The 20,174-nt window shown below is 40.2% G+C and overlaps 1 protein-coding gene across 1 annotated transcript in view; it reads right to left on the reverse strand.

Moving 5' to 3' along the window:
* LOC121925919 (deleted in malignant brain tumors 1 protein-like) overlaps positions 1-20,174 on the reverse strand; it is a 123,206-nt gene that overhangs the window by 71,230 nt on the left and 31,802 nt on the right. Inside the window, 9 exon segments of the mRNA XM_042458485.1 lie at positions 1,559-1,864; positions 2,677-2,870; positions 6,419-6,569; positions 9,207-9,239; positions 11,545-11,565; positions 12,672-12,977; positions 14,021-14,214; positions 15,454-15,604; positions 19,287-19,304. Of these exon segments, the coding sequence (XP_042314419.1) occupies positions 1,559-1,864; positions 2,677-2,870; positions 6,419-6,569; positions 9,207-9,239; positions 11,545-11,565; positions 12,672-12,977; positions 14,021-14,214; positions 15,454-15,604; positions 19,287-19,304 (1,374 nt within the window).

Consider the following 20,174-nt stretch of genomic DNA (forward strand, 5'->3'; position numbering starts at 1 on the left):
GGGATCCGTTCCGGCCCCCCCCCCCCCCCACGTAAGCCAAAAATGTGTATGCTCGAGCCCCATTCACTTGAATAGGGCTCGTGCACACAGTGGCGGTGTGGTGGCGTGGCGGTGTGGGCGCACCATGGGAGCGTGCCCCATTTATTCAAATGGGACGCACTGCCCCTTGTGCCCCACATGGCGCTCAGCGAATTTGAGCATATGCTCAAACCCGCATATAGCACGTCTACGTATGACGTGGGCGCATTGTACATATCTACTGTTCAAACTTCTCACTTCATCACCATATCCACAAATTTTGCACTTCTACTGCTATTCACCCATAGAACTTGCTCATTTATAGATATAAAGGTCTGTTCCTAGGTGCTTCACTCCATGAATTTGATGAAGTAGACTTAAGTCTACAAAAGCTTGTGCTAACAACCTCTTTCTCTCAGTTAGTCTCAAAAGTGCTACAAGATCCCTTTGCATATTGATCCAGATTAATGGCTATGTCTGTGAGTATTACTACCTTGCTTCATCAAGTAAACCTGTGAGATATTATATGATACTGTTGTGGTTCTTTGTGGTCTAAAAGAACAATATAGGCACAGGGGGAGGGGGGGGTTGTGTGTATGTGCTTTCAGGTCATCTGTTGACTTATAGTGGCCCAATCAAGTTCATAGAGTTTTCTCAGGAATACTCAGAGGTGGTTTTGACCCAATCAATTTAATAGGGTTTTCTTAGGAATACTCAGAGGTGGTTTTGCAGGTTCCTTTCTCTGAAATGTAGCCTACAGCACCTGGCATTTGTTGGTGGTCTCCCTTTCAAATACTAACCAGGGCTGACCCTGATTAGCTTCCAAGACCAGATGGGACTTTGTGTCTTTAGTATGCTAGTTAAAACTGGCTACAAAAGACATGAAGCCTTTCCTTGGGACCCAGAACAAAATTCAGCAGAGCTAGGAAGCAGTACTCCTCCTTCATCATCAAAAATGTCCCCTCAACTGGACCTAGAGAAAAGGATGGCACTTTCATTGCAACCAGCCTGAAGGTGAACAAAACTGCAAAGGAGAGATAGATTGCTCTGCCTCTCCTTATCCAGCCTATTTCCTAATTACTTAGAAGGAATTCACCTGCACTGAATTTTGTGTCACCAAATGCAGCCAACCAGAGAAGAGGAATGTGGTTTACATCTTGAACTAACACACCTTTATCATTTAGTGGGTGGCACAGCCCATTAACAGGCATAGGAATTATGCCGCCCTCCAGATGTTGTTGGATTTTAGCTTGAGGCAGCCAGTGGTGAAGAATGTTGGGAGTTGCAGTCCACACCAGCATCTGGAGGGATCTATGATTCTCATCTTTCTCCCTGTTTGGGCCCTGGACTAAGCAAACTTTACCAGTATATCAAATTAGTAGAACTGAATTATTTCAGCCTTTATTCACAAAGACAAAATTGGAGAATCTATTGGCTCATAAAACTAGTGTGATAGACCAGTTACATTGCCTAACCAAGATAACTATTTAAGATAAAATGCCAGTACATAAATATTACATATTTAAAAATGTAAAAGTACCTGAACAGATGACACCAGCATCTTCACCATGAGCACAGTTGTGGGTCCCCCAGTGCCTGCTAGGGCATCCCCAAAGATAGGTTTCATTCCCATTGCAACTAACATCATCCAAGTGAATAAGACCAGATCCCTGACCAAAATGTGCTGATCCTGGAGCTGAGACAGGTGATCCACATCCAAGCTGCCTGCAAACAACTCCTGCATCAATGATGTCCCATGAATCATCACAGACTGTCCCCCATGTTGAGTTAATACGAATTTCAACACGGCCCTCACACCTATGACGTCCATTCACCAACTGGAGGCCTTGAAAAAAGACCAAAAGTATATTGTTTGTTAATGACCATGTAAATTTATACTTGTATAAATGGATTTTGAAAGTTTTGAGTTCTCATTAACCGAAAAGGAGTGTCTTGAATTTATTAGGGTCTGCCCTGCAGAGAGAGAACATCAACTGACATGTCCAAATCCTTCCAGAGTGTGTTCTCCAGCAATGCTCGGTATCTCCCCCTTGCAGGGTAAGATACCGGACTATTTTCAAACCCTTTCACTGCTGGTGTCAAGGAAGGCCTTTTTGTTTGCAAGACTGAATGTACACCCCTCAAATGTGACCAGGGGCAGATATCTGCAGACCCCATTTTTTAATCATATATGTCACTGTGATCCAGCTCCCGATGTTCTCCATCACATTGTATTGCTTTGCCCATTGTATATAATTCCAAGGGGAAAATTGCTAAGAAGGTTATTGGAAATGAATATCTCTTTGAATGGGTTATCAGTGGAATACCTATTGGAAGATCGGAACCCACATATAACCAGGTTAATGACCAATTTTCTGGTGGAGGCAACAAGACTATGGCTTAAATTTGAATAGCAATCCTGAGGTTTTATTGTAAATTTTTATTGTAAATGCATGTTGTTTTTCTATGCCTAATAAAGGTTGACTGACTGAGTTCTCCTTTCAAAGCCAAGATTCTAAATTATACATAATACAAAGTTAAGATTCTAGATTCTATTACTATTGTAAAGATGGTTTTCCAGAAAATATTTTTAAATAAAAAACAAACTATACTCTCACATAGGAATGAGTGTGTGCATTTATGTGTATACATACTTACCAAGTGTGCCAGAAAATGAAGAGTAAAAGGCAGAAAAACCAGCATATGCTATTGCAGAGTCACTGTGAAATCGCACAGTGAAGACATTTGATGTAGAAATCAATGTTACAAAGGAACCTGAACAATATCTTCCAAGAACAGGTGAATAGAGGTACCCATCATGGACTTCCACATAATCATATCCACATTCTGTTCTGGAATAAAAACAAACAGTCACTGTTACTGTACTACTCAACACAAAAACTGAATAGGCTGGTCCATTATAGCACATGTTCTGTGCATCACTGGAGAATACAATGTTATTACATTTACATTAGTAAATTAAGGGTGCAATTGTTTACTCCCTGAGAAGTTAGCATAAGGACAAATGGAATCTGCACATATCAATCTTCAGGAAAAGATGGGGAAGCTTCTCCTCTATCACAGTAGAAAGATTAGTCACTGTCAATGTACTTCCCATGACAATATGTACCAGTGGGACTGGCTATGTATATTCAGGCTTTGTCAAAGTCCACTGAGTCCACAGACACAAATAATTCTAACTCCTGTGATCAACACCATCATCACCACCACCACCATGAAAAAAGATTTAAGAAGCTACACTTAGTTTGGAGACACAACTAGCATAGGGTAGTGGTTTGAAGATTGGATTGTGACACTGGAGACAAGGGTTCAAATCCTTGCTTGGCCATGGAAACCCACCTGTCTCACCTTGGTTAAGTCACACTCTACCAGCTTCAGAGGAAGGAAAAGGCAAAACAAAACAAAACACCTCTGAAGAAATCTTGGCCAAAACAACAACAACAACAACCCAGTGATAGACTCGCCTTAGGGTCACCATAAGTTGGAAGTGACTTAAAGACACTCAACAACATCAACAACAACAATAACAACAATTCTATATATATTCTCTCATTAAAAAAACCTAATTAGCAGTGCCATGTGGCTGCTTTGAAGACAGAGAGAGTACAATAGAAAAAGAGTGTTTAAATATTTACTTGAATTAAACAACAACAACAATCGCTTTGGAGTTGGGAGTGCTTTTTTCTCTTCATAATTATCAATGGGAGAGAAAACAGTAAAAGGCTTACCTAGGTAAGAGGGTGAAGATTCCACCCACACCAGTTTCCCTATCACAGCTTCTCACCATCATGCCATGGCCACATCCTCCTCCAGGTTACTTTCCCCTCCATATATGTATTCCTTACAGGCCCAGAACAGACTGCCAGTTTGCAGTGGCCTGAGGCCAATTTTAGGGTTCCGGAGTGCACAGCATCTGCACACTCCAGACTCCTAACACTTATGGGCGGTGCCATCTTTACATGGCGCTGTCCATACGTGGTGCGTGTGGATGATGCAAGTGTGGCACTGTGTCAGCACCTCTAGGCGCCATGCTTGCATCATGGGCATGTCACAGTGTGGCAATGGTGCACTGAAGACGTCCTCATGCACCAAAAAGATCCCGCTTTTTTTCTGGGTTCTTTTTGGTCCAGAGGGACGCCACACAGTTTGGCTGCTGCAGCGTCCATCTGGAGGGTAACTGGGTGTCTCCAGCCCATCCCTTTGGGGTGATCTGGAGAACCCCACAGTTTAGGAGGAAATTTCATTTTCTGTTTAGGTACATGGGCCATGATCAATCAGGAAAAGGTCAAGACAAAATGCAGTTTTGAGAATATCTCTCTAAAAGCCTCTTCCACAGGGGTAGGGATTGTACTTTTCATTCAAAGAGACCTATCCATAAGTAAAGCCTACTCACTAATGAGTTACATATTAGGCAAAGGTTTGATATAAATACATTTTTCATAAAGACATGCATCTGAGGAAATAGGCTCAAATCTATGAAAGCTCATGCTACCAGCTTCTTTCTTTCAGTAGTCTCAAAGGTGCTACAAGATCTCTTTGCATTCAGGTTTTTCACAAGGCAGCGTTAATGAAGATGAAATAGTATTGATTTAAAATGTCATTTTTAAAGGAGTGACATGCAAAATGAACAAATAAATTATAGGAATTACTGTTGGGCACAATGTCCCTTTAAGACAGTGAAAAATAGTTTGAATGGCTGTAAATGAGAAGTAACACCAGGTTTCAACCCTTAGTCATTCATACTGTATATAAGTGCTCTAAAACCCAGTGTAGGTGTGGGTTGGTGTGTTATATACAGTGAGTTTACAGTATATCAGACAATGAATGTTGGAGACAGTTATAGTAGAGTTTATATATAATTTGTACATACTGAAACAAGTGATAAAAGTCTCCAAGGACTTTGGATGAATCCAACTGTGTTTGTACATCATTCTAGGTTGGTCAGTTCAATATTGCCAAATACTACTAACTGTGCTTCTGAACTCTGCTGTATAAATAGATACTATTGAGGTCAAGCACCTCAAACAGTGCTGATAGTTGGCTTCTCTGGTGGGCCTAGTTTTTTGTTTTTGTTGCTGCATGCCTGCAGGACATAGAAGAGAGCCAATAATTACAACAGTTTCTACCAGTGATATATCCAGAAAGAAAGAAAAATAACAGAAGGGAGTTTATCAGACAAGGAAAATTGGAAGTATAATCCAATGGCAATCTGAATACAATCATGGGGTTTCACGTTATTGCGTGATAGACTACCACATGCAAATTTGGGCAATGGCATGATATGAAAGCCAGTTCGAACGCAATTCGCATTCATGTAAATTCGCTGAGCTAGCGAATTCACATTAATGCGTTCTGGCCCAACTTTTTCATTCGAAATTAGGAGAAATTCCTCAGGTGTGATAAAGTCCAAGGTTAGAAGATGACAGTGGCTGGAAATTTTAGGGTTATTGATGAGAATATGATGAAAAACACTAGTCAAAAATGGAACTGGCAACCTGCTTTCTAGCCCTCCTCTTTTTGAGGAATGTTGGGGGGGGACAATGCATAGGTCTGTGTCCAATACCTATTTAGAAAATTGTACAAGGATGAGTAGGCAACGTCATAGAAAATTATTATTATTATCATCATTTTATAGTACGAGTTGACTAAGCCCAAAATCATGATTTTAAATACGTTGATTTTAAATATTTGAAGCACTGAAATATTTCTAAGGACTGGTAAGAGTTGTTTTTTCCTTCTAGACTCTAGGCTTTATAGCTTGTTGCTCCCTTTATTAATGAAGTGAGTGTGCCACATGCAGATACTAAAAGCATAAACTGGCAAGGGGCAGACTTAGGAAAGATAAATTTTGCTAACCCCATTCCATATTCACACACATTTCACTGAGCCACATCTATGGTTTAAGAATAAGTGGATGCTATGCAAAGTTCTGTCGAAAGAGTGTGAGAGGAGAGAGGACATATCTCAACTTCCTGTTCCTTCACGAAACTCTATAAAAATTCAAAGGTATAATCTGATTTGGTAATCTGATAATCTGAAAGAAAACTATAATAGGAAGTAGAACAGTTCATTAATGGAGAAAGTGAATTCACCGCCAGGTCCCCTTATACCTAAACAGTGGCACAGAAGTCTACTTGTTCCTTTTTTTTCAAAGGATAGCCTAGTACCGATCAGAGACTACAGTAGTAAAGTTTCTCCTCCCATTCACTGACCCCCACTGGTTCATTGACTGCCAAGCTTTCCAGTCATTAAAGTAAAGCTATGTAAGGGAGCTATGCCTTCACATGGTACAATAACTTCAACTTCTTGTTTTCTAGATTTAAATCAGACTGAGTTGTAAAGAGGAATTTACTTGTAAAGTTAGTTCTCTTCCACTTACTCAATAGTTGTAAATGTGAGACGGATTCGGTAGCCAGTCCAGGTTCTTATTGTCCAGATACAGTTTGCACCACTTGGATAACTTCCAGGATACGAGGGAGAGCTGAATGACCCTGATGAGTATGGAAGATCACTGCCACAATTATAATTAGCTGTCAAGTCAAAAAAAATTAACACAGTCAAAGATGCAATGGCATTACACTTAACTACACAGCACATGGGTCTCAATCAAGCTAACTGTAAATGACATCCTGAGCTGCTGAACTTGACAACATAAATACAAAAAGATGTAGTAGTGGTAGCTTTATCATTCTGCCATGTAGCACAGGTTCAGAGGATGTGGTCTATTACACTCATTTCTGTGAATTTGACTCTCCTGTAGAAGAATGGAATTTGGAAAAGAACCCTATCTATCTAAGATATTTTCTTAACTGAAAATCTATCTAAGATATTTTCTATCTAAGATATCTATCTAAGATATTTCTTAACTGAAAATGCCCCCACAAACTCTTTACCCCACACCCCATTACAGCCAGAGAGGGAAACACTGCTGGCCCATATCTTTTCCTCATGGAGAAACAACATACTTTGGAGGGACTATGTTGGGCATAAAAATAGATAACAGGGAAAATACTGAACAGCCTCTTGTCTTCAGTTAGGAGATTTGATGTGACATGGATACTTGTAAGGATTTGGCTCTCTACCACATTAATTTAACAAATTAGGTGGGGGTACCTCCTGGGTACTGAACACATTAGAAAAGAAAATAATCTGTTGGATACTTTGATACTACTTCCATTTTGAGCTAAAAAAAACCATCTACGCCCATCCAGACAGCACTAAGACAACATCAGCAGCAAGAGGAATGTACAATGTTACCACGGGTCATTTAGAAGAGGGGCCATATAAAGCACCCTATCTTTTAATAAGAATTTAATTTATAAACTATGATTGAAATTTAACAACCATTTGTATAAGTCAAATTTGTATGGCTATCATTTTACTCAATCCAATTATCTATAACTACACACTACTTTTCAGCTTCACTAATGACCAAACATCTTTCCTTAAATCTCTTGTAATATATTGAATTAATAAAAGGAAAATACAACCATGAATTGCTTTCCATATTTCCTTGTTGTATGGAGTCAGCAATATCAGGTGGGTTCATGAATCCCAACAGTATTAAATTATATTACATTTATTTGTTTGTTTGTTTGTTTGTTTGTTTAATGGATGCTTAATCCTTCAGTTTTCAACATTACTCATGCTGGAGCTGCAAAATTAATACAGTCTGATAGTGCTTTAACTGCTATGGCTCAATCCTATGGAATTCTAAGATTTGTAATTTTGTGAGATATTTAGACTCTGTCAGAGAGCTCTGTGCAACAACAAGCTACGAATCCCAGAATTTTCTGGATAGTCAGCTTCAGATCCTCTCCAGCTCACAAATATATAGGTGCACTTTAAGTGCTATAGCTCCATCCAATGGAGACCTGGGATTTGTGGTTTTACAAGGTCTTTTGCCTTCTCTGAAAGAGAGTGCTGGTACTTCACAAAACTACAAAACCCTGGGATTCTGTAGGATGGAGTCATGGCAATTTAAGCAATGTCAAACTGCATTAATTCTACAGTGTAGATGCAGCCTTACAAAATATTAAAATCAAAATAAATCACAGTAAACTAGGAACAGTCAATATGTTTATGTTGTTCTATCAGGAATAATATAAAAATAGTATAAATAAGAGATGAGTATAAATCAGATTTAAAAATATGAAAAGCATCATAAGGAATCGGAAAGGAACTTTAAAACTGATGGAAAGAAATATTCTTTGCTTGATGCAGACATGATATCAAGGTGAGCAACATGCAAGCCTTCCTGGCACCCATTCGCAATACGCAATGATTCCACTTTAGTTGCCATGGTAATATCTTATGAAATCCTGAGGTTCATGGGCCCTTTCCAGATGAGCATTTGAGCACGTAAGGAATACATGCTAGGGTTGCCTCGGGGCGTCCTTTACAGACACTCCCTAACCCTAGCACGTATTCCGTACATCAAAATGGCGGCGCCGTGTATAGATGGGCGCTGCCATTTTGACGTGATGGCTGCACCGTGTCCAAACGGTGCGACATGGTCGTGACGTGCTCATGCTGCTACAGGGCGCATAGGGCGCCCTATTTGCGGTGCCAGAAGGAGCTCTGAAACGGAGTTCCTTCCTGGGGAGCGCCTCGTTCCCACAGCCACAAAACGGCTGCAGGAACGAAGCCAGGGGGAAAGGGGGTGAGCAGCCCCTTTCTCTCCCGGCAGTGGCTCCCTGGGGTGTCCTGGGTCATGAAGCCCCAAAGGACACCCCTTTCCAGGCCTGGGGGAAGCAGCATTTTGCCGCTTCCCTGAGGCCTGGAAAAGCGGCGGATCGGGGCTGCCGCTGTAGCTGCTCAGGCCCCGATCCAGTGGGGAAAGGGGCGGGTGCAGGCCGCCCCAAAGGGGCGGTCTGTATCCTGCCATAGTTTGGTGAGAACTAAACATTTCTGGCAGATAATTTTCAGTGTCCCTTCCTAAACTGCCAATCCCAGGATTACATGGGACAAAACCATTTCAGTTGAAATGGAATAACAGTGCTATAATTCTGTAGTGTGAATGGGCCCCTGCTGATCCATTTTGATTTTTAAACCCTGAAGGAGAGCTGATTTCTTTATTTCCCAAAAAGTGAACACGCTGAAGTAACACTAATAAAGAATGAATCCAAACCAATAGTCTGCACCTGTTGCAAACATGTCAAATTTACCTGTTGGTGTTGCAGTGGATGGAAGAGGTAGCACTGAAAACACAATATAAATATATTTATATAAGTTAGATACATCTATATTTAAGAAAGGTATATACATTCATTAAACATTCAGAATATACAATAGGGGGATGAGAGGAAAGAAACTGGCGGGGGAAACGGACCTACGCCATGTCTGGTTTTACCTAATTCATGTTTGGCTTCCCATACAGCTGTTATGTGTCTTCAGGCCATTTCCAGCTTAGGGCAACTCGAAGGTGAATCTATCATGGGATTTTCTTGACAAGATTTGTTCAGAGTGTGTTTGCCTTTGCCTTCCTCTGAGACTGAGAGAATGTGACTTACCCAAAGTCACCCAGTGTGTTTCCATGGTCTAGCGAGGATTCAAACCCTGGTCTCCAGAGTCATAGTCCAGTTCTCAAACCACTACCCCATGGCTCAGTCTTCCCTAATAGAGTAGCTTTCTCAAACACACTGAGCTATCAGGCACAAAAGCTAATATGACTGGGGTTCCACTGCCTTTTGCAGGTTGACCAATCAGTAGGTGCTTGCTATTCATAAATGTTTAATGTTATTTTTAAAATGGAGAATATTTTTAATTCGGCAATATGGGTCACTGAAGGGGTTGTCTAAACTATTTTAAAAATCCCACTCGCCCAAAATTAGCGATGATCCAGACATATGACGTTCTTGTCAATTTGGGGAATTAACAGGGTTTTTTTTAATTAGCACCGGAGAGCTTATTCCTTAGATAGTGCAGAGAAAAAAAGATTTATGGATTCCTCTGGATTTTCTGGGAAAATCCAGATGTGCGATAAATGTGGCTGGCAGCTTCACACTGGTGGAGCTAGAGGAACAGGAAATAATGAATCCCCAGGAACAGGAGGTTTGAGTGGCACAATCATCTGTTTGTTAAAAAAGGCTGCTATATTTATACACGTATCACGTAACCACATACTGTATATCTGTTTCCTTGATCTGTGCTCCCCTGCATGTGCGCATCCTTGACAAGCAGGCAAACAAACAAACAAACAAAATTGGCTGTCAAGTAACCGGAAATAATTTAAGGAAGCTTGCCATTTTACACCAATGCAATCTCTGGGTGAGGGTGGCATAGTGATTTGAGTGTTGGACTACAACGCAGGAGACCAGGGTTTGATTCCCCACTCAGCCATGAAACCCACTGAGTGAACTGGGCAATCCCATGCTGTCAGCCTAAGGGGAAGGCAATTTTACCCCCCCCCCAAAAAAAAACAAGAAACCTTAGGATCGCTATATGCCAGTAATGACTTGAAAGCACACAAAACAAAAAATCTCTGAATGGGGGGAACATGTGGCTGCTTAATCCAATTTTGCTGCGAACAGCCTCCCTGTCACTTTTAATAATATAGACAAGCCCCAGGGTCACTGTGAATCTGGAAACCCAGGCACCCCAGATTTGACTGTACATGTGCATCTGGCCAAGGAGACTTCTTTAGAAACTTAAACTAATTCATTTGTCTGCCATCCTGTCCATCTGTTCAATGAGATCATACAGTGAATTTAACAATCTCTTCAATGCTAGGGATTCACATTTATGGTCATAAACAATCATGCATGACCCCCAAACTCTATATTTCCAGCTTGGCCCCAAATTAACCAAAAAGGTTTCTGAGCTGATGATACAGATCAGGGCACTGGGAAATAACATCTTCAGTGTTCCAGGGCTGCACTGATATAAGCACTTGTTGCTGGACCCCAAGGAGTCTCAACTGCTGCCTGCTCTGGATATATTACATGACTAGGGCAAGGTTTCAGATGCCATTTCTCAGCATCCCAATCTGCAGAGACTCAAAACACTTTGTAGATTATTACACAGTGTAGTCCCACTGGGATAGACGTGGGATCTAAATCTCAAAAAGAGATCCTATCACACTGCTTGGAAGCCAGGCAGTAGGCAGCCCGTATGCAATGCAGGCTTCTCCTGCAGCTTTTCAAAAATGGGAGAAGCCCAGGTTGCATAGAGGCTGCCTACTTCCTGGCCACAAAGCAATGCAATAGGATCCATCTTTAAGTTATAGATCTCATGTTTATCCCGACGGAACTTCGCTATGCGAGAGTCTCCATAGATAAGCTGGAAAAGTAGCTTTAGATGGGAGGGATGGCATCATCAATGAAACTACAGAAATGGAGCTCTGTCATCACACTTATATTGACAATGCAGGATTGCAGCCATTATTTATACAGTGGATTAATCGCCTCTTTACTGCTTTTCTTTATTATCCTAATTCTTTACAAAATGGCAGTATTTTTATATTTTTATAGAAGACTGGTAAATAAACTTTTACTGAATAGTTACCTGTGGTATTCTCAGGTCTACCTGAAAAATAAAAGGAGAACCTTTAATAGTTTGTCAAAAGTTTTAATGATTTGATCAGAACTGTTTGTAATACAGTCATACTGGGTCTTAAATTGATTTAACTTGTTCATCATCTTGAGATCTTTTGATATAGAGTGGGATAGTAATATTTTAATAAATAAAATAAATAAATATTAATTTGCCAAAAGAGACTGCCCAATGTCTTTTGAGTATCCCACTATGATGATGCTGAGAAATTTCCCTTCAAAAAGTGTGTGGTTTTCAAGAACTTTCTCACAGCAGAAAGTCAATTACTAAAATTACTCATTGCTTGCATTAAGAAGAAACTCTTCTCTAGAAGAAGTACTCTGGTTTTTACTTAAAGATAGCTGCAGGTCTGTCTTGCATACTCTTTAAAACAGACTTTCTAACTGGCAACAAAGGAAATGAAGTTTCCTTAGCGGTCTCTACAGAAGTTAGTTGCGCTGGTGAGTCAAGAGCATTTGTTTATTTATTTATATCATGCTTTATTTCCTTGGGGAAACAGATATTAATCTTTCCCATTCAGTCAGTACCCCTCTGGCTTTTTTAATGAACCAAGAATGGCGAGTCTCTAATATACATGAGATGGCTCATACTTCTCCAAGGATCCTGTTCACATCCTTGAATTCCACATTAACACTGGACAAGGAAGAGAAAGGTTACAATTTCTGTGTCTTTATCATATATAGCATCCGTGTTAAACTGCATTTGAGCTATTATATCTGCAAAGCACTGAGCAAATCTTTCACAGTGAGCTATTGAATGGTCTGGATCCTCCTCTTATGGCTCAATGTAAAAGACTGCCTAACCATTAAAAAAAACAAAACCTTTGGTGGATAGCTCCTGGCCAATGCAGTGGTGGCACCTTTCTTTCTAGGCATAGACCCTGGACTAAATACACATTGTCATTACTTCAAATTGGGAAAGTTAAATTATTTTAGTCTTTATTCACAATGACAAAGCTGGAAAAGCCATTGGTTAATAAAATTGATTTACGGGGGGGGGGGGGGGTGTTATATATTTACACCTAACCAAGAAGATATTTTCTAAAAACTCACCAGTTGCATCACAAAATCTGAATGTACCTGTACAGATGACAGCAGCATCTTCACCATGATTACAGTTGTGTGATCCCCAGCTCCAGCTAGGGCATTCCCAAAGACTGGATTCACTCCCATTGCACCTAACGTCATCCAAGTGAATAGGACCAAAACCTTGACCAAAATAGGCTGATCCTGGTGCTGAGACAGGCTGTCCACATCCAAGCTGTCTGCATACAACGTCTGCATCATTAATGTCCCAGAAATCATCACAAACTGTTCCCCATGTGGAGTTAATATAAACTTCAACACGGCCTTCACAGCGATGACGTCCATTCACTAACTGAAGATCTTGGGGAGGGGAAGACAAAAACATGCTGATTTAACATGTAGTTATGACCTTTAAGGCAGTTATTTTAAGACAATGTATAGGTGGCACTTCACCCTGGATAAGTTGGCCAAAATATATAAAAATGCAGTAACAAATGCAGAAATACAATAAATCTACTGCATCTTTTTATCACCAATGGTGGTCTTCTAAAAGGACAAATAAACCCATTGAAAATAGGGAATATGGTAAATAAGATTCTGAAAACATATATAGCATTTAGACCTGAGTTGTTTCTTTTAAATATGTTTGATTATGGAATGAAATCAGAAAGAGAGAACAGTACTCTGATTTGTTATAAGATTACAGCAGCAACAATACTATATGCAAAATATTGGAAGCAGAAGGAAATTCCAAATGTTGAAGCGTGAACAAAAAAACCCCAAACAGATCTTTCTGAATCAGACAAATTGACCAACATGATTTTAAAAAATCAACTCAGGTTTATATAAGCCCCTGCAACCCTTCACAGATTATATTTTTAAAAAGATTGGAATACATTGTAATAACTGGTTTTGATGTTTAAATTTGAATTCTTCCCTAAGGATCAGGAAAGTACATTAACATAAATGTAAATTAATTAGAGGGGGAAATTGTTTGATAGAATTGTTGACTGAAGTCGATGTGCTGGAAGTTGTTTAGTTAAGACAGTGGATGGGTTGGGGATTGTGGGTGACCATATATTAGATATTCTTATCTATTTTAGGCTTGATAGTTAGTTTTTCCCCTTTCTTTCTTGTTTCCTTATTCATTTGTTTTTGGCTTCTTTTCTTTTTTGTATATGTGTGCTATAATTTCTTGTATGTTGGTACTGTCTTTTGTTTCTTTTTTGTATTATTGAATTATAAATAACATTTATTTAAAAGAAAAAATGTAAAAACATGCTGATTAATCATAACATAAAGCTAAAATTCTAGTTTCTATTACTTCAAATCTTTTTACTTGCAGTAAATATTAACAAAATCAAAGACATACTATATTCATACATAACTATAAACATACTCACCAAGAGTGCCAGAAAATGAAGAATAAAAGGCATCAAAACCTGTGCGCGTCACTGAAGCGTCACTGTGAAACCGCACTGTGAGCACATTTGATGTAGAAATAAATGTTACTGAGGAACCTGAACAGTTTCTTCCCAGGAGCTGTGAGTAGAGGTAACCATCATAGATCTCCACATAATCATATCCACATTCAGTTCTGAAATGAAAATAAAATAAAATGTTTTTTGAGCACAGAACTAAACAGAAATTAACATTTAGACTCAGTAAAGTAAGATTGCTTTCCTTTCCCGGGAAACTTGCTTAGGAACTGCTGGCAAAAGAGATGTCTGGTCTCATGGACACAGGAGAGGCTCCTCGCCAGTTATGGTGGAAAGGTCCACCACTGTTAATGTATTTTCCATAATGCTCCATGGCTTGGTCAAATAAACTTTGGGTCTGCTAGTTACACCAACTCAGTGATCCTCACCACCACCAGCTTGAAGAAAGGGCAAAATGATTACACCCGCCTTGGAATTGACAATCATAGTTTCTCTACCAAAAATTTGGCTCAGAATTGCTCAGTTCCTCTGCTGCCTACCCCACTGTAGTTATTGCTTAATAAGTAGGAATAATTAATGGTTAACTGGTTAATAATTAGGATTTCCTTTCTTTTTGTACTCATGGATCACAATCATGAATAAGATAGGAAGGAACACTGTGTGGAGATCTCCAAATCCTCCAGAATTAATAAAGTAGCTGGTAGGTAAAGGCCTATGTTAAGGAGACTTGTGTGTCTATGTGCCTTCAAGTGATCTGTCAACATATGGTGCTCTGATGAATTTCATAGGGTTTTCTTAGGCAAAAAAAATTCATAGGTAGCCAGTTCTGTCCTCTGAAATATAGCCTACAGAACCTAGTATTTTTGATAATCTCCTTTCCAAGTACTAACTATGTCTGACCCTGATTAGCTTCAAAGATCAGATGGGATCTGGTGCCTTAGGGGATTTAGGTTTCCTAAGGAGACTTACTACAAGGTAATATTTATGAAGAATAAAAATGTCATTTATCCTAAAGGATGTGGGTTGGTGGGTGGGGTTTTTCCAAGGGGTGATTCCCACAATGAAAAAATAAATTATAGTACTTGAACAAAATCTACTCTCATGATCTCTTTTGAAATGAAAATAGTGTAACAGCAGCAGTAGCATGATTAGAGTTGCTACAAAGCTCTGGAAAAGGAAGAAAATTACTGCCTACTGTAAACCAAACTACTCAGTTTTTTAGCCCTCCTTGTGTCAAGAAACTCAAAATTTATGGTTCTTAAAGCTACAAAAGAGAATGGCAGTGAAATCAAACCAAGTAACCTCATCAAATTCCATCAGATCCATATATTTTGCCTTTAAAGGAAATGAAGCATTAAATAACTGTTTGGCTGTGTGAAACTATTTTTTCCACTTACTGAATAGTTGAAAATGTGAGCCGGATTCGGTAGCCACTCCAGGTTCTTATTGTCCAGATACAGTTTGCACCATTTGGATAACTTCCAGGATACGAGGGAGAACTGAATGATCCTGATGAGTACAGAAGTTCACCGCCACAAGCGTAATTAGCTGTGAAGTAAATGGAAATACATACAGTCAAAGGTGTAGTGGCATTACTGTACACAACTATATAGTACGCCCTTAAGCTAAATATCACTGAACACATGTAAAAATGGCATCCTGAGCCATTCAGAGATAGATGTAGTGATGATAATCTCTACCCTGCCAAACGTGTTAAAAACTGAAAGGGGAGCAGTTCATATACTTTACCAAGCTACCTTGTACACACACACGCACACACACACACACACACACATATGGATTTTCTATGAAATTTTCAAAAATCAGAAATGTCCTCACCCCAGTTGCTTTCCATCTCCAAGCAAACAGAGAGAGATAAATAATACTATTTCATACTCTTTCTAGTGTTCTGGGCAGATTGTGCTCAGTAGAAAAGTAGCTAGGATGAAAAACAATGGAGTGCAAGTGGTGGGATCCTTAGGTGGAATTGACTATGTTCTCCTGGAGTTTGTTATACAGTTGAAAGGAAAAGCCAGGCATAATCAGACACGCATTCTAGCCTTTAGGAGAGCGGATTTTAGTAAACTTAAGGAAATACTCCTGGTGATCTCATGGTCAGCAATACTAAAGAGAAGGGAGTTCAAGACAGATGGGAGTTTCTTAAAAGGGAGATACTGAAGGCACAATTTCAAACAGTTCCAATGAGGAAGAAAAATGAGAGATGTCTCAAGATGCCAGGATGGTTGACTAAGAAATTTTCAACTGAGCTAAGTTTTAAATGGGACATGTATAAGAAATGGAAAAATGGGGAAATCACCAAAAAGGAATTCAAACAAATAGCAAGCACATGTAGGAGTAAAGTCAAAAAAGCTAAAGCGCAGAATGAACTCAGGCTTCCTACAGAGGTTAAGAACAACAAAAAGGGCTTTTTTGGATATGTCTGCAGCAAAAGGAAAAAGAAGGAATCGGTAGGGCCACTGTGTGCAGAAGATGGCAAAATGCTAACAGGGGACAGAGAAAAGGCAGAATTAACACCTTTTTTGCTTCAGTCTTCTCAGAAAAGGCAAAGAGTGCTCAACCTGAGGATAATGGAGCAGAGGACAGAATAGAGGAATTTCAGCACAGAATAAGTAAAGAGATAGTACAGGAATACCTGGTTAACCTAAATGAATATAAGCTTCCAGGACCAGATAAACTACATCCAAGGATATTAAAAGAACTGGCAAATATAATATCGGAAGCATTGGCAATAGTCTTTGAGAACTCCTAGAGAACAGGAGAAATCCCAGCAGACTGGAGAAGGGCAAACGTTGTCCCCATCTTCAAAAGGGGGGAAAAAGAGGATCTCAACAATTATCGTCCAGTTAGTCTGACATCTATACCAGGAAAGATTCTAGAGCAGATCATTAAACAGAGAGTCTGTGAACATCTAGATGGCAATTCCATCATCACAAAAAGTCAACATGGGTTTCAGAGAAAGAAGTCATGCCAGGCAAACCTGATCTCTTTTTCTGATAAAATTACCAGCTTGGTAGATGAAGGGAATGCTGTGGTTATAGCATATCTAGATTTCAGTAAGGCTTTTGACAGGGTTCCCCATGACATTCTTGCAAACAAGCGTGTAGAATGTGGGCTAGATAAGGTAACTGTTACATGGATTTGTAATTGGTTGACTGACCGAAGCCAAAGGGTGCTCAACAATGGCTCCTTTGCATCCAGTGGAGTCCCACAGGGGTCTGTCCTGGGCCCAGTGCTATTCAACATCTTTATCAATGACTTGGAGGACAAAATTGGGGGCATTATCAAATTTTCAGAGGACACCAAACTAGGGGGAGTAGCTAATACCTCAGAGAACAGGGTTAAAATTCAAAACGACCTGAATAGACTAGAAAGCTGGGCCAAAGCTAACAAAATGAAATTTTGAGAGAAATTTGAGAAAACACAGAGAAATGTAAGGTACTGCACTTAGGGTGGAAAAATGAAATGCACAGATATAGAATGGGGGACACCTGGCTGAACAAGACTACATTTAGGAATCCAAGTAGATCAAAAGTTGAACATGAGTCAACAGTGCAATGCGGCAGCTAAAAAGGCCAATGCAATTTTAGGCTGCATCAATAAAAGTATAGTGTCTTGATCAAGGGAAGTAATAGTGCTACTCTATTTTGTTTTGGCCAGGCCTCATCTGGAATACTGTGTCCAGTTCTGGGCACCACAATTCAAAAAGGATGTGGAGAAACTGGAGCGTGTCCAAAGGAGGGCAACTAAGATGGTGAAGGGTCTGGAAACCATGCCCTATGAGGAACACTTTAGAGAGTTGGGGATGTTTAGCCTGGAGAAGAGAAGGTTAAGAGGTGATATGGGCGGGGTACAGACCGCCGCCGCCAGTAGGTCCGCGGGGGAGCCGGAGCCTTCAGACAGCCCGACTCCCGCGCGGACCGAAAAAAGAAGCTCCAAAATGGAGCTTCTTTTAGCGTCGCGTTTGCGACGTAGCGAGGCGCCAGGGGCGCGCTCGCTACGTCACAAGCGGTGCGACACGTCTGGACGCTGTGTGTCCAGTACGTAAAGATGGCGGCGCCCGTATGAACAGGGCGCCGCCATCTTGTACGTATTCAATACGTACTAGGGTTAGGGGGGTGCGGAAGCACCGCCCCTTCCTAACCCTAGTACGTATTGTATACGTACTATTTGGCGGTCTGTAAACCGCCATGATAACCCTGTTTAAATACTTGAAGGGATGTCATATTGAGGAGGGAACACACTTGTTTTCTGCTGCTCCAGAGACTAGAACGCGGAACAATGGATGCAAACTGCAGGAAAAGAGATTCCATCTCAACATTACAAAGAACTTCCTGACAGTCAGGGCTGTTTGACAGTGGAACACACTCCCTCGGAGTGTAGTGGAGTCTCTTTCCTTGGAGGTCTTTAAACAGAGGCTGGATGGCCATCTGTCAGGAATACTTTGATTGGGAGTTCCTGATGATTCTATGATTCTATGATTCTATGAACAGACTCACTCTGGTACTCAGAATTGCAGCCAACCTTATGCGGGAGACTGTGATACAACATGGCTGGTTTCAAGGTAAATTAGATGAAAAGTCACAGCATTCTTTGATACTGCTTCAATTTCTAGAAAAAATCTCATCATCATCATCATAATCATCTAAATGTACCAATATTTCAAGAATAAACAATTTACAGGCAATTTACAAGATAGAATGTATAAAGTACTCTCTCATTAAAGGTAGAGGGAGCCTGGAGCCCTATCTGCCATATGACAGGCTATATCTAAGAATTGGAAGGGTGAAGAATTGGAGAATGACTTAACCATGATTATATCTCTGCATGTTCAGTTACATGCTGATTGTGCTATGGAACCATTATGTTGAATGACAACAATGTGCAAATGAGCAAATACCCAAGTGCAAACCAAATTTTCTCTGCATGCACAACAGATCTGCATTCTCCACTCTGCTTTGGATAACATAAACTGAATACAGATGTTCCATGCCAAACAAAACATCCAACCACTTAAAAAAAATAACTCATGTGTAAGATACTAATGGAATTCTGACTAATGATTTATTTATCCAGTGGGTTAATCAACTCCACAATGATTCTAATCCTAATGCCTTTTGCCTAACAAAGCAGCAATATTTTTATATTTCTGGGATATTATTTTTTAGAAAACAAACTCCAACACAAAAACTTTTATTAAACTGCTCATTACCTGTGGTTCTGACTGTATCTGAAAAACAAAGAAAAATCTTTAGTACCATTCCATTTGCATTTGTGAACATTCAATAGGAAAAAATGACTTTTAAGACAAGTCTACACTTCCTGGAATATTCTGAAGTGCCCCTGCAATATTCTGTCCCTTAATTCTCCCCTGATTCCTCCCTTACCTGCTCTCTTTTGCTGTGGGTTTTCAATGCTCGCAGCAAACAATGGGAGGCTGCCTTCCCATGCATTCCCCATTTGTCATCCAGCACTGGTACCAAGGTCAGAACAAGGTGCTCAGTCATTTTATTGATACTGGGTTCCTAGTTCTAACCTGAGAGCAACTGTCACCCACATTGGCAGCATTGGGCACCTTGCAGGGATCATGAGTGAAGGTAGCAGCCACTACCACTCTGAAGAGTGCTGAAAACTCACAACAAAAGTTTATTTAAATGAATTATTTAAATGTGAGTTAAGGTGAGGAGCCCTCAATAGGGTGCATGTGTCATGAGGACAGTCTACACTCAATATGGGGGTTTAGCCCTGTATCATGTAAACAGAATACAGTGAGCCACGGAGGAATTCAGGGTAATTTGTCCATGTATATCATTTAATATATACACACTGTCATTGTGGTAAGGAGATCTGCCTCTCAGTCTTGCAGCTAACCCCCAAAGAGATGGTATACATGTACAAAGCAAACTGGGTGGGCAGGATGAATTCTTCTACCAAGCCTCTACACTTCTGTGTTAAATAGATGGAAAGCAGTGTTTAGATATGGCACAGAGGGGGTGAAGATCAGCAGAAAGCAACAGTCTTGACCTGAATGAACAGAAATGTTTTCTCTGTGTGCAAAGCTACCAATGGATCACATCCACCATGGCAAAGATCTACAGGT

This window comes from Sceloporus undulatus, chromosome 3 (assembly GCF_019175285.1).
Source record: "Sceloporus undulatus isolate JIND9_A2432 ecotype Alabama chromosome 3, SceUnd_v1.1, whole genome shotgun sequence".
Classification (NCBI taxonomy): domain Eukaryota; kingdom Metazoa; phylum Chordata; class Lepidosauria; order Squamata; family Phrynosomatidae; genus Sceloporus; species Sceloporus undulatus.